The sequence below is a fragment of the Corvus kubaryi genome, unplaced genomic scaffold (genome assembly GCF_017639235.1).
Source record: "Corvus kubaryi isolate FWS band 111438036 unplaced genomic scaffold, C.kubaryi_AGA036_p1.0 129, whole genome shotgun sequence".
In the NCBI taxonomy this organism is placed as follows: Eukaryota; Metazoa; Chordata; class Aves; order Passeriformes; family Corvidae; genus Corvus; species Corvus kubaryi.
This window is the reverse complement of record NW_024580664.1, coordinates 2,649,419-2,675,255: the sequence shown is the minus strand read 5'-3', so window position 1 is coordinate 2,675,255 and position 25,837 is coordinate 2,649,419. Positions and strand designations below refer to the sequence as shown.

Sequence of the window (25,837 nt, the reverse complement as noted above, 5' to 3'; positions counted from 1 at the left end):
CATGGTGGAGAGGCAGCTGTGTTTCTCTGCTTATGTGTTCAGTCTTTACTGTCTGTTTGGCTTTGGCCTAGTTGATGTTACAGAAACTGCAAAAGCTCGAGTTCCAGCTGTTTGAACTTTCCAGAGCTTGTTCCCTCCTCGGTTTATGTTCCCCACTCTTGTTATATCCACTGCTGTGTGGCCATTTTTATGGTATTACCTTTTGTGCACATGACCCTATTTCAGTTGAGTGGGGCTTTGATAAAATCTGGTAACTATAGGAAAGAATCCTACTAAAAAAGTTTTTTTAGCTCTTAGTATTAATCCTCACTGAGCTGTAGGGTCCATTTTGGGTAAAGTAAAGTAGTATTTACTTTTACAGAGATAAAATAGTCCATTCTTCCCATTATGAATGTAACAGGTTGTGTCCTAAACAGCCTTTACTCTCCCCTATTGTAGGAATGATGGTTTTTTCTTCTAACATTGTGTGAAACCACAGATGGGGAAACTCTTCTGGTATTGGAGTGGTATAATTCACTAAGCTTAGCTTTTTCTGAATTACATTTTTGCTTTGAGAAAAATAATACAGAGGAGTCTCTCAAGCACCCAGCAGTCAGTAAGTTTGGGCAGGGTTTGAAGATGAATTCCTAGCCAGCTGCAGGTGAATAGAATTCAGGTGCTGCTGAAAGCATCCAGTGCTTTTGTGTGTTTTTTCTTTGGCTCTTGATAGAGATCACCTGTTTTGTGTTTCTTTCTTTGACAATATTATGTGTATTTATGGGTAGATGTATATTTACATCTACCTAGACTATAAGCCTCTTGCAGCTGAGGCCCTGTCTTTGTCTTGTATGCATCTGGTAGAATTTTCAATAGTATGAAACCAAGTGAGGAGTAGAAGTCCCACAGAAGCCTGAAGTTTCAAGGGTTGTACTGACGGCATTGGCACACTGCCAGCCTGTTGTAAACCTCTTGTACCATACCTTGTGTGAGCCACTTGTAAAGGTTTTCTGGAAGGAACTCTGCATTTTTTAAAGTATTTAAGACTTATGTTGAACTTGGGATTTCTTCCTCAGAACTAGCCTCCAGCAGGTAAGTGCATTGGTCTGGAAGTGGGGCCTGACAAAGAATAAAAATAGAGAAATATTTTAAAACCCATCTTGTATGGTTATGTGACAGCAAGGTTAGACTTCTTCACAATATTCCCTTTATTTGCTTTCTAATCATAGCTGTATTGATCTAGTAATTGTAGCATTCACCTGATAGAATTACATTTCCTTTTGGACAGTTGCATAATTACCAAGCAAACATTTTTTGGACATTAATTCCTTTTTTCTTTTAATTTTCTTTGGGTCTGGCTTCCTTTTTATCTCTCCTCCGTCTTGCACGTTAGCTTGATAAATACCATAGCTGACAGAGCTGGAAAACATTCCAGTGCATTTTGTCATGGTACTAGTTTTCTCATAGTCTCTTACAGCTCATCTTTGCTTTCAGACCCACACACATACACACAAACACAAAATAAAGTACCCATTTTCATATAAAGAAATTTATGACAGATTATGCCAGGGACCATTGCCAGCCATCAAATTTAATATATGGCACTTTCAAATCATACAATTAAAAAAAAATACCCCAACAATCTGCAAAGCATTTTCAAACTGCATGCTGTTCTATGCCATTTCCAATTTCAATTTCTCTGATGTCTATTTTATCACAGATTGTATTTGGGTTTTGGGATTTGTTATTTAATGATGAGTAACAGCAAACTAAACAAGTGCATTGTAGACTGTAGAAATTAAATGAGGGAGATTTCACTTCCTAGAAACTCCTTAGTGCTTCAGTGTGACATTTATGGAAGTTATTCTACTTTGCTGCTGTGTGTGGTGCAACATGTGCTATTGTGGTTACCGTCGGTATCAGAATGAAATTATTTAAGCAACTTCAGAAACTCAAGAAAATACAGATGCAGAATAAATGCCAGAATTGAGAACCAGTCGCTCTGCTGGAAAAAAAAAGGTGCCACTATTGCATAAATCAATCTCTTATTTATTATTGCACTGCAATTCATTAAGGTTTTGGTCTTCCATTGAGGTAGCTTGTGTAGAAAAGCACATGAAAGTAATGTAGGTATTTATATGAAAAGAACAGTAATGAAATTGAAGTTTAGCACATGCATTATTTCATGGTTTTCTGTCTTTGTAAACGTTGTGAACATGGGGCAAGGGAAGTTTTAAGGAGAAAACCCAGAAATTTTAGCGCATTGCTTTTGAGACTGCTGTTTTTAACTAAATTTTCAAGTTTGTTTTTTTTCTCATGTATTATATCTGTGCTGCAAGCAGAACATTCGGTTTTCTTAACAATATCAGTGTTTGTATGTATTGTGAACATCCTGAATATCTTCACTAAAAACTCTCCACAAACTTAGAATAAAAGTCTCTTTTAACTGTAATAATATAATGGAACAGTTACATTGATATTTCAAGGAGACAAGAAAAACACAGGATAGTCTGAACTTATTACCCTTACAACGAAATTTCTGTAGCCATTTCCACAGATTAGAGGACTGGCCATTATAGTGTTTTACAGTACTTTCAACAAATGATTGCCTGGCAGCAATGTTTATGAATAATTACAGGGTGGTAATATGAAAAATTGAAAAGGCTTTTATGTAAAATGAAGTAGCAAATATACTTTTGATTGAAATAAACCTCCTTAATTCAGTCTTTTAAGTGTATGTGTATCTTTAACTTGCAGAATATATGGAAACAGGAAATGCAAGTATTTCAGAGGAACGCCCACTGGAATGCGCAGAACATCAGTCTTGCGTTTTGTCCCCAGAAGTTCCTCCGTCTCCAAAGGCTAAAAGTAAATACATGTACTCTGTGAATGCAAAAGCTGCACTGAATTTCTCTTTATTATTAACATTCATACAAACTTACAAAGTGGAAAAAAAAGATTAAGAAAGTTATTGATATCAAGTAGGTTTTTTTCTACCATGAATTACCTATCTTGACTACATACACTGTAATCCATGTCATATAGAAAAGCAAGGAACTGTATTTTCAGAAAGGACAAGTCATGGATTACAATGTACTACATTGTTTGATCTTAAATATTTTTAATTTAGCTGACCTTATCCATTTCATAATCAAGTAAAACAAAAAATTCTAAATATGTTGAAATACTCTGCAGGCATTGTTCACATTCGGCTTAAAAATTGAATTTACCTCATCTTTCTCAATGAGTGCATCTACCAGTTGTTTTACATTTTGGAAGCCTCTTTCAAAGGTCACAAGTGTACTGCTCTTCCATTCATCTTCTAACACAGCTTTCATACATTGTGGCAGTCACTGTTGTGTGCATGTGCTTTCATTTTATGTTCTTTCACCATTTACACACCACAGCCACTAAAACAGGGCCTTTCCTGAGTGTGGTGTCATCCTACTCTTTCATGAAAATCATCCTCCTGTAGAACCAAACCTGACTTCTGCCTTCAGTAATCATCCAGACTGAATGTAATTGACTGCTGGCAAATAACTAACCCTGTCCTTGGTTTTGTTCTGTGAGTTGTGGTGTTACTTTGGTCAGTAGTGGTTTCTTGTGGTTTTGGTTTGGTTTTTTTGGGGTTTTTTTAACATGTTCTTTTTTTCTTTAACATGTTCACTGGGAGAGTTTTCATTCATGAGAAAAAAATACTTCCTGATGCATGTCAGATTATGATTGTCATGGTGATAGTGAACAACTGCTATAGTCCCAAGGATGTTTCCCATTGGGGTACTTAATGCGTATGTGGTGTGTGAAGATAAATGGTTCCTTTGAGATTAGTGGGATTGTGAAGACAACTACCATATGCAATAGAAGTGTCTGTCCTGTAATTAAGTAGCAAATATTTTTAAAATATGTTTTACTTCTTAACAATAAGGTCATGATCTCACATTCCTTATTTCCTCTTACAAGGTATAAATAATGTAAAATATGCTAGCTCGGTTTTGCTTGTCTGTTGTGTAATCTGATGCTAAAGAAAAGAAATTGTACTTTATTGTGCTTCTCATCAATCTGTCTGCCATTCTCTGACAATCTAATTTCAAATAATTTAAACCAACTTAGGAAGAGGGATAGCACTACCAATTACCTTTCTGTGACTTTCATGAAAATAGGGATCTGGATAGAGGAGAAAGACCCTAATTAGACCCTGCCCTGAAAGAAACAGGCAAAATGTGTTTCTTAGTATTCTGGCTGCAGTCAGCTAGTGCACTCTCACCCAGGTCAGTCCAGTTTTGTCACACAGAATTCATTTTTGCCCAGTAAGACATCCTGCAGGCCATATGTGGGAGAATATGGGACTGGGGAAACGAACACAGTTTTGTAGGAAGCAGTGGTTCTGTTTCTTTATAGCACAATGTATCATGATTTTAGAATAGTTTTATTATTTAGGTATTTTGCTTCCAATTTTTAGTTATAATATTAATTTGGAAAAATTTCAATTTTCTAACTAAAAAGCAGAGTATAAATGAACCTGATTATATTTTTGCTTAATTTACAAGTTTCGTGCAAAGCTACCATTGACTAAGAGTAGCAACAGTTTTGAATGCAAAATTTCTGTTAGATATTAAAAGGTAATTAAATGCTTTTAATTAAGAACTGTTCTTATCTCTGAAAATTTTGGTAATAACTGGCCATGGTAATAATTTGAAATATATTTTTGAGTATTAGTGTTTACTTAGCATAGCAAACAGTCACTATGAAAAAGAAATGAAACAGAGCTGTACACCAAGCAGATACAGTCTTGCCAGTGGACTCTTTAGTTATGCGAGTGTACTTAAATCTGTTTTATGTATGCTGAGCTTAATATGCTCACTCTGTTTTTCCTTTATAGCATTTTATTTTCAAAGATGGAGTAACATGGAAGCATCTGTGTTTTATCAAGTCTAAGCGCTGCAGTTTCCACCAATATGATGGTTGTAAACCTAGTTAAGAAACGGGGTTTCTTACTTGCTCCTGGAAACCCTTGGCTTTTTCATTTTTCATTGCTATTACTAAAGGTAGCTGTGTAACACACACAGAGCAGATAATCAGAACCCAATGTGGTTGATCATAATGAGCAGCTTTTCAGTCTGTGGAGGCTTTGCTGCTGCCAGTAGACTATTTGCAGAATGGTTAGCACTCAGTGTGATTTTAGTACTTATTACTACCACCGTTTCCAATATTGTCTTACTGTTCTGGTAGATTTCTTAGCTAAGAAGTCTGATAAATTAAGGAGAAAACACAAAACACAATGCAGAATGTGGGTTTCTGATAGACTGCTGTAGGGAGGCATGTTTTAAATGTGTGGAGTTTGCCCAGTATATTCTTCCACCATTTCATTTAATCCTGGGAGAGTGAACAAGAATTATTCATAAAGCATAGCTGCTTTGATGGGGGAGATACGCATTCTTAGTCACTCACAGTTTATGGAGCTTATGTAGTGTATTTATTAATTACAGCAGCAAACATGAGCCCAATGCAGAGTATAGGATATTGATTTTGTAGGTTTGTAGAAACTTTCCTTTGCTGGATTTATTTTATATTCTTGGATAGTTGCTATTTCTAGAAATTTTCAGGAGTAGAAAACAGAGAAAGGGTAAGTATGTATTCATCCTAATTAAATGCAAGGTATAGGGCAATGCAGAAGTATGTAGATTGCCTCTAGCAAATTCCCATCCTGGAACAAGATGCCATTATTTTTGAGCAGAGAATGGTGCATGAAGATCATTTCTTAGAAGACAAGATACGGAAAATAACAGATATTCAATAAAGTTTAAAGAATGTGCATTTCCTTTTTAGGCATAAATTACTCCTGATATTCCAATTACTGACTAATGGTGTGTCTGTTTTTAAAGGTGAAGCTGTGACTGGAGAATTATCAAAGCTCTTAGATGAAATCAAATTGTGCCAAGAAAAGGAATACTCTTTTGAAGATCTGTCTCATACTCTATCAGACCATTATCTGGAAAATTTTAGTAAAGTATCAGAGGAAGATCTTATGACCAGTGGAAGCCAAACCAAGCTTAATGTAGTAAGTAAGATGGGATACAAGGACAATATATTCAGTTACATCTGATTTATTTATGGCACATTCAAGAAAAAATAGTAAAAGAGTGAGAATAGTACAAGGTTAACATTATAATAAAAGAAAAATAATATAGTATGTGCTTCTTACAGATTTAGAATGTAATGTTCACTTCATTTTACAAAGGTATTGCTTACCACACCTCAGAAAGGCTTTTTATGTCACCACTAATACATTCAGGTTACTTGTTTTGAGCATGGGGAGGGTGAGGAAGGGGTTTTTTGAGAAATCAGTGGAGATCAGTATGTTCAATTCTATACTGAATACCAAATGTCAACAGAATCTGATCAGATATGCCCCCAAAAGAACCACCTAAACATCCTCAGTTATTTTTCTTACACATTTTATTACTATATAGCTTTCTCAGTAGCCTAATGGTATTGAAGACTGATCTAATAGAGAAATTAGTGGTTGTGACACGTCAGTGATTTCCAACTACAGTTGAAGATGACTTCATTGCTACTAATATTATGAATAAAGTACTCTAGGATTAATTTTTTCTTTGCTGTAACAAGGCTTTTTTTAAAATTGAATTCTCTTCCTCAGTAGGTTTCCTGGTTTCAGCTAGTTTAGGCTTAAATTTAAATCATGATGCTAAATAAATGTGATTGCCCAGGGAATAAAGGAGAGGACAAAGGAAAACTGCTATGTTCTAAATTTCAGTTAATGTTTTTCATAAATTAAGAAAAATTATGCTCACTTATGCAAGGAAAACTATGGCAAGTTAAGGACTTTCATGTTTTGGAGGATTTATTACGATATATAGAGACAAAATGAGATTTACAAAGATGCATAGCTGCCCTGAAATGCAGTAGATACTTTTGTAAAGCCCTTCTAGATGTTTGAATGCTTAGATATATAACTCATATTGAATTCAATCTGAACAAGGTACTGATCCCATTTAAGCATTTTTAGACACTTGTCTAGTGTCTCTCTGAATTTAGGTGCTAACTGCTATTTAAATCTTCTCAGCTGCTATTTTGCAGAAAATGTATTCCATATAAACCCTTCTGCTCAGGCCTAAATGAAATACAATGTGAAGAGAAAATATTCAGACACTAAATCTGTAATTTCTGTGACAGGGAAATATAAAGGTAAATCAGGCAATATATTTTTTTGATATTTCATATATTTTATATTGAACTATATGTGAAAACAAATCTTCAAAGTTGGGGACTGTTAAAAGCATTTTATGGTGCTCTCCTACTAGGGCATCCAGCTTTTCTTTCAAAGAAAACTGTAATCAAGAAGATGGGTGTGCACTCCCAACACAAAGTTAGGATGGAGGGCAGAACATGTTTTCCCCTACAGTGAACCCAACTATATAGATCTTTATGGAAAGGACTCTTTGCTGTGATGTGAGATTTTCCTGTTTGTTCTAAAGCATCCATTTCATTTTTTAATGTATTTTAGGGTGATTCAGTCTGTTCAGTTGCTGCCTGGATGCCTTGCATCCAAAAAATGGAAGTTGCTTCCATTTTTGACACAATATCTTTTAGTTTTGGGCAGGTGCTGCCTTCCTTTTGTGTTTAGGCTCCCTATGTAGTACATGGGTGATACGAAAATACACATGCTCTGTAAGGAGTCATGAAAGAGTAATTGGGAAGAAGCACTAAAGTGAAGAGATATGTTTAGCTCTGAAAATTATTTCAAAGGTGAATGCTGCCAAACTGCTCTGGGGGCAGGACCAGCAAGCATAGTCATGGAAGATGTGTGACAGTACGGTGATGATTGAAGAAATTTAAATGAATATTTATGTGTAAGAACACGAAGATACAGAGAGAAAGAAGTGAGGATGTATATAGATGTGGAGAGTCAGAAATAGATTCCTTGGATATGTTCTAAAGAAGAGAGATTCTTGCAGTTTTTTCTGACTTAAGTTTTCTCCTCCATGGGAAGCTTCTGTAAGAATCTCAATAGGCCAAGTGGGTTCTTGTCTGTTGTCTGCATTTGTTTGTCTCACATTTGTTTCCATTGCACATGCCAAGACCCTGTGGAAGTATGGGCAGCACAGGAGTATGTGACACTGGAGCACAGACTCTTTTTACCTACTGGACTGAGTGTTTCTCTGTTACCAGCTCCAACAGAGGGCTGGAATCACACCTGGTGTGCTTCCGTGAAGGAGCAGTTACTTCAGATTCAAATCAGCAGGTTTTTCCCAACTTTCATTGTTGGCTGTGCCAGCATCAGCTCAGAAGAGGTGTAGAAGTTAGGTCCCTGTTGCTGATGTGCTAGACAGTGCCATTTCCTGAACAAATGTCGATTCCAGAGACAATGACTGTTGAAGGCTTTTCAACTTCATGCAGTTCAGCAATCTGAAAAGTTTCCAAACCCCAAGTCATGCCACTTTGTGACCTTTAGGGAGATTCTGCAAAGGCACTGGCTGCTAGGAGACATCTGCTTTTTTTGCATCATGCTATTGTTCAGAGAAATAGGAGGCCAAGACTGGGGAATTTCTGATTTAAATAGTAACTTATGGATCATAAACTTAGGAAGATGGAGCAAGGAGGATCAGGAGCCACCTCCTGAAGATAGCATGGGCTTGGGAAAGAGAAGGCATCAGGAAGCAGAGTGTATTTCAAAGCATTTTTTTAACAATTGGCTCTTTTCAAGAGGGCCAAAACAACTGTAGTACTGCCCTGGCTAAATGAGGTTAAGGTTGATTTGGGACTGCAGAAGGAAGTGTCTGTCTATCCAGAATCCACAGCCTGGAATTCTGTCCTGAATTTTAAGTGCCAACCTCTACTGTTTGAAAAAGTGGGGCTCACAGTTTTTGTTTAGTGTAAGGGTAGTGTGGATGCTTGCTTTTTAATGCAATAACTTGACAATAAAGGCTTCCTCTGGAAGAGTGATGTTCAGTTCTGTCCATGGCATAGAGGTGAGTTTCAACATTGGTTTTATAGTCTCCCAGATAAAGTACTAATCATCAGTCCATGATCCCTACTAGTATTGTTTCTGCGTTGTACAGCCACCAGTGTACAATGCAGAAAAGAATACCAGTGCAATCTGGAGAGCAGGACTATGGATGCCTTGTTCACAGGCACATTCTCTTCCTTTTCTGGTCTTAGCCATCTTGCATTGTTTCTTGCTCAGTCATACAGCACTTGTAGAATTCTGTACTTTCTTTGAAAGAAGTGGGTTGGAAGTCTTTTAGATCAAACACAGAATTGAATCCATTCTTCCATTTGCTGTGTTATTAGACAAGTAGTCATCCAACAACATAACAAGTTGTTCTGGAATGTTTGTAGTAAGGAACTACTTTTCATCAAATTTTGCACTGAAAACAATACATGTTTTTATTACTTTATATGTTTCTATTGGCCAGGTGTGTGATTTGTGAGAAGGCATTAAAACCCCAGGGATTCATGCGCTTACAGTATTTTCAAGTCAAATAGGAATCAGAATATTAATCCCATGTTTCCTAGTCTATCTTTACCGGTCATTAAAACATGTACATTACGACAACCCCCTGCTCATTGTCTCCACAAAATTAAAGGCCAGATTAAGCATAGTTTTGCAATTCTACTTTAGAGAGAGCTCCAAAGGCATTTGTGCAGCTATGCATCATTTTAGCTGGAATTCCTAGTATTTCTCTATGACTTATATTCTGGGCGGGGATGATGGTCAATTCATAGATTTTTGCCTCCAGTTCCTGTCTTTGCTTCTCCCATTTTGGTCACTGTGATTTGAATATGCTCTTTAGTTACCCTGTGTATGCAAAGGCATGGAAAGCCCTGACTGGTGATGCACAGGCAAGCTGGGAAAGCTTTATACTTGTGTATTGCACAGTGCTGACATAATTCAGGTTTTCTGTGTTCCCTTTAAAATCTTGCCCTTTTGGAAAATCTTTCAAAAAAACTACAACTTGATTGTTCAGCGAGTCAGAAAAGGAGCTGTGCTTCAAAACAGGCTCCAGAAAAAATGAGGCGGAAAAAGATATAGGAAAATCCTTGATTTTATCACAGTTCAGTCAACAAAGGTGTTTCCTTTTCAAGCTGAATTAAGTATGATTGCTAGCAAAATCAGCTTTTGACAGTAAATTATAGCAGTTTTAGGGATTCTTTTCTTAAAAAAGAAGTATAATTAAAAAAAAAATATTTATTTTCCAATAGATGGCAGTCTGGTTCAGTAATTTCAAGAACAAAAGCAACCATCTTATATAAGAGTTTTCCAACTTTTTTTCATTGCTGTGTTAAAATTGTGCATTTTAACACAGTCGATAGTCCAAACTGCTTCAAAATGAACACCTTTAGTTCCTCTAGGAGAAAAATTTATGGAACAACATTTAAACTAAAAACTAAAGCATCAGGACTAAATTTAGAAGTGTATCATGGCAAAGAGGTTACACACTGGGTGTGTATTCAAACAATCTGTGTGAATTGAAGAGCGAGCAAGAAAATTTAAATAGGTATAACATGCAAAGCAGGGATGCAGAAAAATTAAGTGTGTCAGGAAGATGAACAGAAGACTGTCAAAATGTGTATTGTGAGAACTCTGAGCTCCAGCAAGTAAATTGCTTTAGATTCCTCTGTCCTTGAAGTACTAAGATCATTATCAGTTTCCTGTCAGGTATGAGAGTCCTGTGTATGTATTCATGTGAGGACAAATGATTCTAAATGTATTATTAAACACAGAAATATGCCATCTTTATTGCAATGTATTTTCACATTGTGTTTCTGTACAAAATAACACCAGAAAATAGAAATATAAGCTTTTTGTACATGTAAGAAATTCCAATGGATGTTAAAGAATATGTTACTTTTTATTTGCTTTGGACAGCCTGTGACTGCAGAACAAAAAGTAGGGATTAAGAACTTCTACACTTGCGTGTGTATGTATATGTACATTTGCTAGATGTACATGTTGGATACAATAAATCTCAGACTTTTTCTTTCATAAACTTGATATTTTATTTAAAAAATACTTTCCTAAAATTGACTCTTGAAAGGGCTTCATCTTACTCTGTATTCAAAAGTTTATTCCAGTCCTTACTTTGAAAAGTGTGGTTTTCTTTTCATGTAGTAACCATAAATATTTTCCATATTTTTTGAGAACTCATGAGATTTTTTGAACTACAACTAATTTTAAAATGTGTCACTTCAATAAAACTGAAGCTCCAAATTGAAGTATTTTCTTCAGAACAGTCTCTTTAATCTTCTGTAGTAGGTGGTTCCTTGCAATGTTTGCTTTTACATTTATGCTGTTGTGTTCAGAAGCATAATAAAAAAAATGTGTTATTGAATTTCAAGTGCAAATGCAGTATCTTACTGTCTTTGGATTTGTGACATGAGTTTAGATTAAAGAAACAGTTCCAGACAGTTTTCTGTGTTCTTAAAAGCAGAGTATATGTTAAAGGATTTTGCTTAATTACATGGCATAAATACTGAGAAACTTAAGGTGCCCCTAATTTATTTTTTTTTAAACTGAAGGTAGTAAAACCATGTAGTGACTGCACTACAGAGGGATTTCACAGAAGTGGCAGCAGCATATCTGTTTAAATTTAATGTGGTTATATAATAGATAATAAAGGTTGGCAGCAGCAATTTAAATTTAAACATGAGGAAAGGTTCTGTGTAGTCTCAGGAAAAAGATTTGGATTTCATCACAGGCATATAAATGTCAGTTTCTGCTTAATTCTGTCATCCAGAAAGGGAAGTTGATACTTGTGCATGTTGAGAGAGTGGAAAAAAATATACTTAAAAATATAATAACACTGCTGAAAACAATGATGGTACATATTCAAAGATATACTTTTTACTCTTATGTCAGGATATCAAGAAGATGAGGCTATATAACAGCAATAAAACTATAATTGTGTTTGGTTTATATCTAAGGAGGGATTCAAAAGCATAGAATTATGTGGTTTTGAAAGAAGTTGACTAAGAGAATGTATTAGGGTGGATAAAATTTATGCGTGGTTTTTCAGAAGTCAGTTATTCTGATTAATTTTTTTTCTCTAAGGAAAAGAACAATTATTTTTTATAAAAAGCACACCTTTGTTTTTATTATTTCATAGTGTAATAATCACTAGAATTTGTTGAAGAATATTGAAATAAACAATTTGGTAGCATTATTCCAGAATACTGTTTTGGTTTTTACTTTTAATATAATATTAAAATAAATGATGGCTGGACTGAAATATAATAGCTAAGAGTGACCAAACATGCTTGAGTAAAATAATTGCTGTCTTGAGCCTTTAAAAATACCACACACTTGCATGCCTGCATTATTGAGAGAGGGATACAAAATTTCACAGAACAATGATGATGAGCGAGCCAGAAGTATATAAAATGGCTTACTAATGAGGATACATTAAAAACACATTCCAGAACAATTTTGGTTGCTTATTCATTAGGGAATAGTAAGATAATCAAGCCTGATTGCTTGGGGCTTCAAGGACAGAAACAGATAAATTTTAAATTATTTAATATAGTAACATCTACTGAATTTGATAATAAAGCTTCAGTGTATTTTGCAGGTATTTATGATGTATTAAAAAAAGGGAAGAGAATTGTACTGAGAGACAATGTTTGGAATATTGCTGCTTTACTGATTTCCCTTTTTATAATAGTATTAGATCATTTAGGTATTGACAAATAATGATGTTGCAAGAATTTTGTATTAAATTGCTCTTTCACCCAGTTCAGTTATGAATCCTATTTTGCAAGCTTACACTGATGCTGATTTCTATGGGAAGTAAAAGTATGAAGGCCGTCTCTCCTGGTACATGTAAACATTACTTTTTGAGATTCCCTTGTTAGAAAGGTCTACCCACTCTTTGAAGATAAGATTATATAACTTTAAAAATTGATTTAAAAAGCCACTACCCAACTAAAAACCATCTGCTACTCCCAATTTCTAGCGCACACAGTAGTATTTCCCACTGAGAGCTGTTGTTGCTGCTACCTTTTTTCATTAGTTATTTATAATGGGACATCCAGTACCAAACATCCACTCAGTCAACACAGAATGATATACTTGCCATAAGCTGCTTTACAAAATGATTTCTAAATTCTCGTTAAACATGAACTGGTGATTACGAAGAAGCAGAGGGAAACCAACTCGATACAAATCTTTGCTCTCTCTTTTAAGCTACCTAGTGAAGGGGAGTTCAGGCATTCTTAATGTGTCCTTTCCTAACCTGTGTTCTATAGCTATTAAAAAAGATTATAATCTGTATGTGTAGGTTAGGCTATGATTCAGCACAGTGTTGCAAAAATTTGTGTTAGAGGGGTCCTAATAGCAGCTATGTAGAACTCTGTGCAGAATAATTTGCCTGGTATCATGCTTCACAGCCGGCTAAATTGGCCTGCAGCTCCCTGCTGCTGTGATTTCGGGTAGAAGGATTGCTAGACAATCCTCCAGCGAGCAGCACAGACCTACCCGGTGAGAAAGCTAATGCTTGTTTAAGATACAAAATCTTGAAACATGACAACACTTGGTATGATTTAAACTACATGGAGTTAAGTATAACTAGGGGAAAGTGCTGGCCAGGCCACCAGTTCATTTAGTCTGCATTAAAAAGTACTTACTCCTTTTTCCACTAGAATGATTTTCTGGAATATTTAAGCAGTTTGTGCAATTATGTGTGTGCGGCAAGTTCCTTGACTATCAGGTGCTAGCAGGAGAATAGCTTACAGACAAATGCATCTCTCTCAATGCTGCTACGTGTTTAGCTTGCAGTGGTGAAGCCTAAAGGTATCTAATCCTTTTGCTCCAGTCTGTCACATTGTTTACCACCATGAGCCTGTATTGCTGTTTTGCAGAACGTGTGCTCTATACACAGGCATTTTCTTTTGTTGGCTGAGTATATGCTTCCATTTATTCTTATATGGTGAAATCTGACAGTAGAAAAGAACAAATGCTTTTTGCACACCCCCCATAATTTGCAATACTTCAGGCTTGTTCTTTCTTAAAGCTTTCTTTTTCCTGACTAAGTAATCTTAGCATTTTCAAGTTTATTTTGTGTGTAAGTCTTTCCATGCTGCAAAGCACTTTCACTTGTCCTGCTGTGGACTCTTTCATCTCAGCTAAATCTTTTACATAAGGATCTTGGATATGGGTTTAGAATTTTTTCCATATAAAGTAATTATAATACAAGCTTTTCAGATCAAAGAGCTTGTTTGTCTTTATGGTTATAAGGCTGTGTGTAAATTTGGGGTGCTCTGGCAATGATGAGTAAAATTTTGTCTACTCAACAATTCTGTTAGACAGCTAGGTTTTATTAAATTGACTAGAGTAGATTTAATTTTTTTTTTTCACAAGGACAATTTTAGTTCAATACTGAGCACATATGTGATTTGAAGAGTCATCTCTGTTTCATTATACTTAGATGAATACCAAAGATACCTACTAAACTCAATAGGATTAGCCAAGATCTGAGGCTTCTATCAGAACTGATCTTGAAATAATCTTCCCAATATGAAATGTATTTGCATTCATTAAATATCTTTTTTTTTATGTGTTATTCAATGCTTTTGAGAACCTTCTTTTTCATCTGTGTTTCATTATTTTTTTTAACATCCCTAAACTGCCTGTGCCATTGTGCCACTGTTGCCAGTGCATGCATTGCAGAACCCCCATCTCTTCCACTTTTTTCAGTACCCTCAGGGTCCATCATCCTGAGAGTATGCAGTAGTGTACAATATGATGTCCATTTTTAAGATGCAGTCTCCAGATTAATTTATGACCTTCCAAGAGAGTTTCAGTCACTTCTGGAGAACAGAATGAGAAGATAATACCATGAGATTTCCACCCAGAGAGGTGACTTTTTAATGTTAACATCAGCTCTCTCTTTGTCATATTATTATAAAACCAAATCATCAGGAAGACTAAGTTATTGATCACCAGAGGTGCTTCCCTCAAGCCCTGACCCTCCTTAGAAGTCTGTCAAAAAAAATCTGTTGTGGACTCCTACCCTCCCTTTCCCTTAGGTTTCTCCTCTCCTCAGACTGTTCTCCAGTGTTCCAGTCAGAATCATGTTTTCAGGTTCTCTTTCACAAGAGAACAAAAAGTTCTTTTCATCTTGATCTTCCTTGGTTTTCTCAAAATACATTTTCTGCCTATGTGATTTAGAGCATCACCAGTAGGAGTGCTGATACTCCAAAGGTGTATTGGTTTATCACATTTGAGCAGTAGAGTAAGGAACAATGTACGAGGTCTAGAAGGAATATAAAAGACTTTGCCAACATTTAGGTACAATCAGATTTTAATTTCTGAAAACATATTTTTTGGTCTCTGGAAAAACTGCTTTTGATAGAATATAAGAAGACTGAGATTAGATACAGGGGAGATTTGTTTTTCACAGTCGTATGTAGATATTTACCTGAGGGAAACCATAACTGAGTTAATAAGGAAAGAAGGAGAATCTAGCCTGCAATCTAAATGAAACTAGAGCTTCTAGAACTTTTTAGCTTTTGATGTTTCTGCATTTTTAAGAGGTGGGAATTTCTGTAGTATTTTAGTACTGTTATCACTATTGTCAGCGGGTACCAATGCAGGTTCGATTGTGCTTTGTAATACGTAGTAACCTCAGAATAAATGAGTGTTCTACCTACACATCAAGTTACAAACAGTAGAGGAAAAAAAATTAGATGTTTTTATATATACCTCAAGTCAACACTGATTTCAGGTTTATTCCGTTAGTATAAGAATAAAGTTATTAAACTTGGAACTTGCAGTGAAGCCTGATGATCACCATCTGACAGGAAATGCATGAGAAAAGTAAAAACCACATGGTTATGTCTCAGTGGTTTTCTGTGGTGAGTGGAACAGCATCATTTTATCCCAATGGTATAAACAGGAGATGGAGACCTCTAATCCATCAGAGCTGTGTGAACTTCTGCAGGATCCATTAAGGGGTGGAGATTAAATGTATAGTTTCACTATATTTTATTGTATGATTCTTTTGAAGTTGAGTAAGTAGGTACTTTCTTTGAGGCACCAGTCTCACTTTCTTTTCTTCTTAGTAAGAGGTATACAAATAATGCTAATGATAAATAGTGGGCCATATTTCACAGGGCAAAATGACCACCCATGATAAGCTAATACAAAATAATGCTTTCTTTTAAAATTGTTTAGTAGCTGAAATTAGAACACTGATAGTTTGTTTGGACTACTTGTTTAATTTCATTTTTATTCCATCCTAATGGCAACAAGTAGATTTATTTTATAATAGGCATATAAAGTAGATTCAGTATTTTTGTCCTTAAGTCTTGAAATAGTTGACCACTTATGACAGAGAGTTTCATTTTATTCTGTTGGCAGATTTTTTCAGCCCACATTAATGAGCTTAGCAAGTAGAAAATGTATAGAAAAATATGTTGGACCAGATTCCTATAGCTCTATAAAATATAAGATCTTGAGGAATTCAGTTAAGGGCAAACACCTGATATTTACTATGCATTAGAAATGTTTGCCTGTGAAGATCAAGAGTGTGCTAGAAATGTACCCCTTAGATTTTCTGTGACTTTAATATATACTGGACTTTAATATATCCTTGGCTGAGTTCAGTGGTATAAGTTTTTAAACTGAGATTAGAATCAGAAACCAGATTTACTTGATGTGTCGTGTCACGTGATGCACGTGTTGGTCTTTACACAAGTTTCTTTATTTTTCCAGAGAAATGTGGGGATTGAATGATATACACAATTTTTGAATATTTTCATTTCTCTTTTCTTGGCAGCTATCCTTCCTAAACTTACCATAAGTTTCAGTTTAGTGTCATGAGGGAAAATCTCAGAAGAGGCTCTTAAATTTTATTTGCTTCAGTAATTATTTGAGATTAAGCAACTTGCATGAATACTACCACTGTTATTTTTGTTGATATTGGTGCTCTGCATAACATCTCTGAATTATGGGCTGTATACAATCTGCAAAGAAGTAGCCTCAATACTGCCTGTCCAACTTAGACAAAAAGCATATTGAAATATAATTACTTTTTTATTGCTATGCTGATCTTTCTTTTAATTATTAATATTTTCTTACTTATGGGTACTGGAATATTTATCGCCTTGCCTTTGTCTCTGTCAGTGGCGTTTCCTTTAAGAAATCTAAATAATTTTAACAGATTACGATCACTTATTTAGTCATTGATGCTTTCTAAGAAATACAGTGTTTCACAGGAGTTATAGATAAACAAGCCAGTCAGTAACATGCTTTTATCTGTATTTTATAGGAGCTTTAAGACATTATATTATGAGTGGCTGGAGAAAGAATTTAAATATTAAGTCTTCAGCTCCTTAGGAGTGTGTCTGGAAAAGAACATAAAGGTGTGCTTGTATTGCGGTGGATCTGTATGGGCAGTGTTGAATCTACCACAGGCAAAAAGGTACTGATGAGCTAGCACAGGAAAAGCACCCGCTGTCCTACATCTTCTGCTAGTAGTGGTTATTGAGATGACTGCAGTGACATCACTGGCTTAATTATATAAGACAGGAAAAAGCAGCAACTTGCAGTATGTGAGCTTCACACTGGCAGATTTTCCTACCAGCCGTAGCAAAGACTTTGCCTTGCTAGTGAAGATGATTTTGAATGCTGCTTCCACATGCCATGTAAATTGGACTGCATTGAGAGCTGTTGTCCAGTAGATAGTATTCTGCACCTCTGATGGGGGGTGTGTGCGTGCATGATCATTTTCAACACCTCTACAGGAGTCTGAGCCGTTGCTTGTGCTTCTGAGAGCAAAAAGTACATTGCTCTTTGACTGATCTTTTCCAGTTAGGCCTTCAACTTCTATAGCCGGCTAAGACATTTCAACTGGCAGCTGTTCTACTGTGTTATGTTTACATGATGTTTAGCACTTGGCTGCCAATATGGCAAACCACTAGTAATTTGTTACTGCTGGATCTGTAAATCATCTAGCAAAAATGTTCTTCAAAGTTCTTTTGATTATCCACTCTCAACCAGCATTCATCTTCAGATGGCTAACTCAGTACTGTATATAGTTCATCTTTAGATTGGTTGTGTCTATTCAGGTATGATTTTATTTTATGTCCTTTATTAAGCCAACAGCAACTTAACGGAATAATAACTGCATTTTCAGTAACACACTTTTACTGAGAATATGTGTGCTAAATAAAAAAAACTGTGCACTGGAGGAGTAATAAAGTGGTGACTTCTGCCTACTCTCTTACCACCTGATTTTTCCCCCTACTTTAATTTCTCTCCCTTCTGCTCTATTTCATGACAAATAATGTATTTTCTATACGTTTCATCATACTGCCACCCACTTAACCACCCTCTCTTTCACCATTTTAAAAAAGGAAAAATGCATGGTTTACAGCTGATTTTCATGGCAATTACATTGCACCGAATTTTTAAAATGTTATATGAAAACATTCAGATGGTATAGGGCTGTTAAATACAGAGATGCCTCTGTAACTGTTCTCCAAACAATATTTTCTCTGAGACATTTAAAGCCAAAAATACTGGTCATTACTTTGAATTATGATTTTTTCCTTTATGCAAGGGCAAATATTCTGTAGCTTTTAATTCTATTTAATATTTTTAAAATTATTAACACTTGATTTTGCTTTTCTGTGGGCTCCTATGCCCTTCATTATCAGTTTCTTTTTATCTGGTACATGAGTTTTTCAGTGAGTCACATTTTGGAGTGAGTCATGTGCATATTGATTCAGGGAGACGCATAAGTCTGTCATTAACATGAGATATTCCATTAACTTTATTGGAACTGCTCATGTGGTTAAATTTCAAGACTCAAAAAATAGTTACCAAATTCCTACCTTTTTGCACAGCCTATATTTGTGTATACCGTTCCTACATACCAGCTTAGGTCAAATCTACTATGCCTGTGGGATGGAAAGGCATTCCTAGAAACACATTTCTGTAGCAGCGTGTCCTTGCAGTCTATATTACTTCCTGGGTGAATTCTGTTTTTAGGGCTTTATGCTTCATGTGCTAAGTTCTTTTTCATGGTAAAGTAAAGCACTTGAAGTGCTTTGATATTAAACATTTAAAATTAAGTGTGTTTAGTCTGATTTATTAGTATTAGGTATGTGCTCAAAGTTGGACAATTGTTTAAAACACAGGTTCACTTTATTTTAGGTAATATTAAGAGAGAGAAATTTGGCAGTTCAATCCTGTCCCAAACACAGATATTAGAGTAGAGTAAGTTATGGAAGTGCCTGTTTTGATACATTATAGAGAAGTAGCTTAATCTGTAGATTAAAAAAATAACTTATTAAATCACAGAATCAGCTTAGTTGGAAGGGGCCCACACGGATCATCGAGTCCAGCTCCCAGCCCTGCACAGGACACCTCAAGAGTCACACCACGTGTGTGAGATGTGTTGTCCAAACACATATTGAGCTCTGTCAGGCTGGTGCTGTGACCACTGCCCTGGGAGCCTGTTCCAGTGGCCAGACACCCTCTGGGTGAAGAACACATTTCCTAATAACCAACCTGAACCTTCCCTGACACAACTTCAGACCATTCTCTGGGATCATGTCACTGGTCAGCACAGAGAAGGTATCAGTGCCTGCCCCTCCTCTTCCCCTCATGAGAATGTCATAGACTGAAGTGAGGTCTCCCCTCAGTCTTCTCCAGGCTGAACAGACCAAGTGTCCTCGGCTGCTCCTCATACCCCTTCCCCTTAAGGCCCTTCACCATCTTTGTAGCTCGCCTTTGGGCCAATAGTTTAGCTCGCTAATAGTTTAATGTCTGTTTTATATTGTGGTGCCCGAAACTGCACACAGGACTCAAGGTGAGGCCACCCCAGTGCAGAGCAGAGTGGGACAATCCCCTCCCTTGCCCGGTGGCGATGCTGTGCCTGATGCTCCCCAGGACACCCCAGGTTGGCCCTCCTGGCTGCCAGGGCATTGCTGACTTACATTCAACCTGCCATCAACCAGGACCCCCAGGTCCCTTTCCATGGCACTGCTCTCCAGCATCTTATTCTCCAGTCTCTTTGTTCATCTAGGGTTATCAAGTCCCAGGTGTAGAATCTGGAACTTCCCCTTGTTGGACTTCCTATAGTTGGTGATTGCCCAGTCCTCTATTTGTTGATGTCTGTCTGCAGGGCCTCCCTGCCTTTGAGGGAGACAACAGCTCCTCCCAGTCTTGTTTCGTCTGTGAACTTGATAAGTATCCCTTCCAGTCCTGTCTTCAAGTCATTAATGAAGACATTGAAGAGCACTGGGTCAAGGATGGAGCCATATGAAACCTACCCCACCAAGTGACAGGTCTCCAGTCTGATGTTATCCCATTCACTGTAACATTCATTTGTGTCTGACCCGTGAGCCAGTTGCTCAGGCATTGCTTGATGTGTTTATCCAGATGCTGTTTCAAACAGTTCAAATTAGTTTAAGAGAATGATGTTCTAAGTGCTTTTTTGATTCAGAACTGTGCATATTGTAGCTTCAAGCAGCTAATACTTCATCCTCCTAATTTCAATTGATACACAAACACAGTATTTACTTCCCAAGATATTTAAAAATGAAAATTCTGTAGGCTCCAACTACTATACAATTCTTGGAAATACTGTGTACTGAATACCACTGTACTGTGGTTAAATTATAATTACTAAAAGCACTTAGTCACCCATTCTGTGCAATTTTTTGATTTATTGAGTCCTTGAATTTTCTGTCATTTGGTGAAATTAAGCAGGAATTAGAAAAGAGTGAAGATTCTTACTGAGTTACATTGAGGTGTCTTTTGCTTTGCACTTAAGATATATGCACAGAATATTTTTATTGTTAAATATTGTTAAATGTGAGAGTCCTGGTAGTGGCTTTTATGTATAGATGACATAGTTTTCATATGAAGATCACAACACTCAGTTCAAAAGCTTTTATGTTTACTGAAGAATTAATTAGTCAAAATTAACCTTTTTATTCGTAAATGACTGACTGTTGATGGATCATTTTTTCTTTTATGGTTATTTAGCAAATGAAAAGCTATCTTAAGGTTTGAAAAATACAATTCTTTTAACAATAGAAAAAATGTGTCTTTTTTTAGTTTATGCCTGTTATTTTCTGATTAATTGATAAGCTATTAGGTTTCTAAATCCTAAAACTTTTGCTTTATGAATGCTTGCATCCTTTTATGAGAGTAGTGCAAAGATCCAGAATCATCTTAATTGTCATTATTTATGCTACATGCAAGGATTAATTAAAAATTTCAAATGTATTGCTCTACTTTCAATGTATGTTCAGGTGTACTCATTTTGTAATCTCATTTTTACTTAAATTTTTGACCTTATTCAGTATGCATTGTATTTGTCATCTGGTTCCAGGGTGTATTTCCTATATAGCATCAGATCCTGCTCTGGAGACAGAATGATGATTAATTTTGGGGTGCTCATCCTGATAGGTGTCAACAGCCCCCACTGAGGGGCAGCAACTACACAATCATGTGGTTTTCCTCATGTATGTGAATTAATCACATTTGCCTAAAGTTAATACATTTTTTGTTTGTTACATGCAGTCAATTAACTTGACTGTACTGACTTCAAGTTACAGGAATTTCTCCTCAGAATCATATGTCACTGTAGTCTTGAGTTCAAGGTGTGTGACTGCTTCAGATGTGGTGTTCCTTTTGGCTCCCCAGTCAGAAAATATCATCCCATGCAGCTGGGCTGATGTGCAGTGGTGTAGAGATCAAGATTCTACGTCTGGGATTGCTAAAGCTGGGATTTGCAGAGTACTTAGGCTTATATACTACTGAAAATAGTCACAGAATCTCTCAAGATGATTCCTGATGTAGCCCAGCATTTGTGCAAACTCACCTTCAGTTTCAATATAGCCAGCAGATCAGGAGCACAAACTTAGAGATGTTTTAATGACATGCCCAGCATCCCACATGGATTATGGCAGAGGCAGGTACAGAGTACACTTCTCCATCATTCAGCTGCTTTAAGTACAAGACTATTGTTGTCCTGCTGGTACTGCTTTACAGAGTGCAGGAAGTGCAGTCAAACTCTAACCAGACTCATAGCGAATGAAAGAGATGCAAACTTGGAATGTGTTTGTGAAAGAATGGCAGCAGATGTGCAGTGTAAGGTGAAAGAAAAGATAATGAGGATGGGAAACAGAAAAACATGAGTAGGGAGAAGGCCTTGGGGGATGTGGGAAAGGTGTGCCCAGGTTACCAAAATCCTTCACTCTCTGTGAGACACAGGATGTATGTCACAATTGAGATTCCTTCTTTTCAGGATTCTTACTGAATCCCAGAAGGGCACATTTGCTTAATGCAGGGATCCTGCTGTAGAAAAATAGTAACTGATGATGTTGTATGTCATGCCCTAAGGCTCCTTTTTTTTCTTGTCTTCTGCATACCTCAGGCATTTTCCCCTGGGTGCAGCCTGGGCAGCAGCAGGGGGAGCACTGAGAGCACAGAACACTCTCCCAGCTCTGCTGTCCCTGGCTTGACTGCCACAGCTGCTGGGGACAACCGTGGCAGAGATCGACCTGCTTATCCTAATTCATAGAAGAGATTCAGGAGCAGTTTCCTGCTCTATTAGTTTAGTGTAATATCAAAATAGAATATTAGATAACAGAACCGTAGCTTTTTACTTTTATTTCACAACATAGGTGCATGTTCTTTGGGCCTAGGAGAGTTAGAGGCACATCTCTGCTAGCATGATAGAAAATAATTACATGTCTGACAAATTATTTCTACAGAAGAAACTTCGTACTGACCTGATTGTTTCAAACTGAGTGGCAGCATTTGGCTTATCAAATGTCTGATTGCTTTCTGCCTCCTGTAAGCAGAAGGATGTTGCCTTCTGGATTTCATCTTTGCTGCTCCATTTAAAAATCTTGTTTTCTTATGAAGAGAAATGATAAGTTAATGTTCATGTCTCCAGAGCTATGATGCAATAGCAAATGGTAAATGTCCTATTATTTTGTACCTGTAATAGTTTGCTGATGCTGTTTTGCTCTAGCAGATACTTTTTGAAAGGGTATATGAAATACTACAAATGGATGATAATTATGAAAAAACAGATAAAATAGGTAAGGATTTTGATGTTTGGTTTTTAAGTTTTGCTGGACTAGTACAGGAAAGATTCTTATGTGTTCTCAAACAAGGGAATTGAGTCATATTTTTCCTAGCAGATGCTGCTTACAAATGTCAAGGCAGAAAGCAGACCAGTCTTCACTAAAAGCTGAGAAAAAGACGGACTGAAAGGAAATAAGACCTCTTGTTTCATTTACTATATTCCTAGAGAAAACTTGTCTAGATAATAAGGTCATATGTTAGATAGCAAGTAGCTGATATCTGTTAAGAGGAAGGCCCTACATAAAGATATTTATGTATGTTTTATACATTGTGTATCGCTGCTGAGCTGTGAACTTGTAACTAATAGGTAAGATTAAAGCTGCTCTCACCTTCTCTTCTTGTTGACTTTTAAAAGTAGAACAGACTTTCTCTGCTTTTTCTGTCTGTATTCATCATTCTCTCTTGATAAATATTGGCTTGCTCTCTTAGATTGGGATAGAGATTCCAACTTATTGTGATAGACAATCTGATGTACATACATGTTTTGGAGAATAAATAGCCTCTTTATAAAGTGTCCTTAAATATAAAGTATCCTAGTGGGCAAATTTTGCCTTTTATGCAGATGGAGACATGAAGAGGAAGGCTTCCATACCTAAATTTTTGAAGACGTGGTTTAAATGCTCATTAAGTATGAAAATGAGAGGTGATGTGATAAGATCAGTAGAGTCTGAAGAAATTTTGCACTAATTGTAGTGGTCCAATGTCCTTGTGCTAGATCTTACTACTTTCTCACTGCTGTATCATTACTTTGTTAGCCTCTTACTGCTGCAAGCAATGTCTAGTACTTAATTTGGTGTTCCAGTAAAAACCAGAACTTTTAATAAATCTTTTATTCTCTATTAATATCTTGCAGTTTCTCTCCCAAATTTCCCTTTTGCATATCATATTTAATATCAGGTAAGGTTTTCTGTCTGTTTTGTTTGAGGATATGTGTTGCTTATACTTGTGTCTCTTCTAACTTAGGCAGAAGTGGCCTTATTGAAGCTTAGTATTGCAGTTTATATTGACTTTGCCATTTCATAATGTCTAATTCAATTAATTGAGTAACTGTGATTTGGATGGCATTTTTAAACTACAGTTTTTGGGGTTATTTTAACTGAAAACAGGCATAAGTAAGAGGTTCTCAGTTGTGTCTGTTTTACTTTAGTTGACAGAAATATCTTCTACTCTATTTATTTATTTATTTTCTGAGAAGTGGGCATAAATAACTTTGGTTTTACTAAAACTCTCCCTACAGGGCTATTTCAAGGCTTCCCAGTTGCACACACAGAATTAGATTTTCATGTTCAAAGGATCTCCAAGGAGGCAAAATTAAATTATGCAACAGAACAGAAAAATTAAGGAGTTCTGGGAAAGGAATGAAGGCTGTGAGAGAGTAACAGGAAACTATGTGGTCTGGGTTTGGAGTTTCATGGGTTTGTGTGACAGTCTGAGGTCTGTGAATTGATCGTAGATTTTTCCGTATCTCGTTTGCCTCGTCCAGACGCATCCCTCTCCCCAGGGTATGCAACCCCAGTCTATCGAATTTGGGGCATTTGTGACCCCTTTCTCTCATGCAGCTGTTAACTCCTTCCCTCCTCTTTGCAATAATTCGCTGCAGTAATTCCCGCACATCTCTTTCCCATTTCCTGGGAAGAACTGGGCTTCTGTCAGCAGGGAAGGGTGAGAAAGGTGATAGCAATAACTGTTTCTTCACCCTTCACATCGCTTTTTCCTAATAGTTCCTTTCTAGTGCTTTATTGACAGCAGAAATCTGAGCAAGTATAAAAAGAGCTAACCCGGATCTGCAGTAGTCTGTAAATTAGTCTGTATCATGTTCATACCTGCATTGTCTAGTTGCATGAGAGTACCAGTCAGTTTATTCCAACAGTGTGTCTAATGAACTCTGGCATTGACTGATCCTTTTTTGAATGATCGGGAGATCTGACTATATACTTCACACTTCCTCTCATTCATATTGACATTAAATTCCTGTGATTCACATTCTATCTTAGGCTATTTATATAAAATAAGTCTAATGGAAATATACAGCTCTCATTCTGCTTGTGTATTTTGTTTTTTATCATCCAATAATTGTTTGGCATGGGGTTTTTTCATTCTGTTCCTGTAATGCCTAAATACTCATATGATCATACCCCAGTGACTCTATTGTAATTCATCTTCCTTTAGTTGTGTTGAAAATTTCTCATTTATATAATGTGTATATGTTTTATGTCTTTATAAGGTGTACTGACATTTTCATATGACTTTTGTCTTCATTCACTTCCATTGGCTTGTAAGGTCACAGCTGATGTGTACCTGCTTTCCTGTGCTGAGCACTGCTGCAGTTCTTTGCTTTTTTCTCCAGGGGGCAAGAAGCACTTTATTCTCTGGTACAGCAATGCTGAGATTTAAAATATAAATCTTCACCATTGAAGATGGCATCATAAATAGAGGGGGAAGACCTCTAGTCTGCTTCCTTTGTCTATACAAATACCTAGCAATAATAGTCTTTCACAACCTACACTCTGCAGAATTAACCCAATCCTTTTAATAATCAGTGTGAGAATATTGGTTGCTATGGCAACATATTCTGTGGTACTACTAGTGTGTCAAAATAACCTAATGAAATACCATGCTAACAATGTTTTAGAAATTGACTTTTAAAATAAAAAGTAAATAAATCCACCGAACTTTAGAAGATATGGCTAGATTCATGAAGTCTGAAACACGGGAACAACCATTTTCTAA

General features: G+C 36.4%; 1 protein-coding gene across 9 annotated transcripts in view; it reads left to right on the top strand.

The window, feature by feature from the left end:
- The window catches only part of ANKS1B (ankyrin repeat and sterile alpha motif domain containing 1B), a 413,072-nt gene that overhangs the window by 72,091 nt on the left and 315,144 nt on the right, over positions 1-25,837 (top strand). For 8 of the 9 annotated variants that reach the window (XM_042026379.1, XM_042026406.1, XM_042026397.1 and 5 more), the window contains exons 7-8: positions 2,734-2,844; positions 5,859-6,034. In XM_042026379.1, coding sequence (XP_041882313.1) covers positions 2,734-2,844; positions 5,859-6,034 — 287 coding nt within the window. The remainder of the gene's footprint in view (positions 1-2,733; positions 2,845-5,858; positions 6,035-25,837) is intronic. The other variant, XM_042026387.1, reaches the window with a different exon arrangement.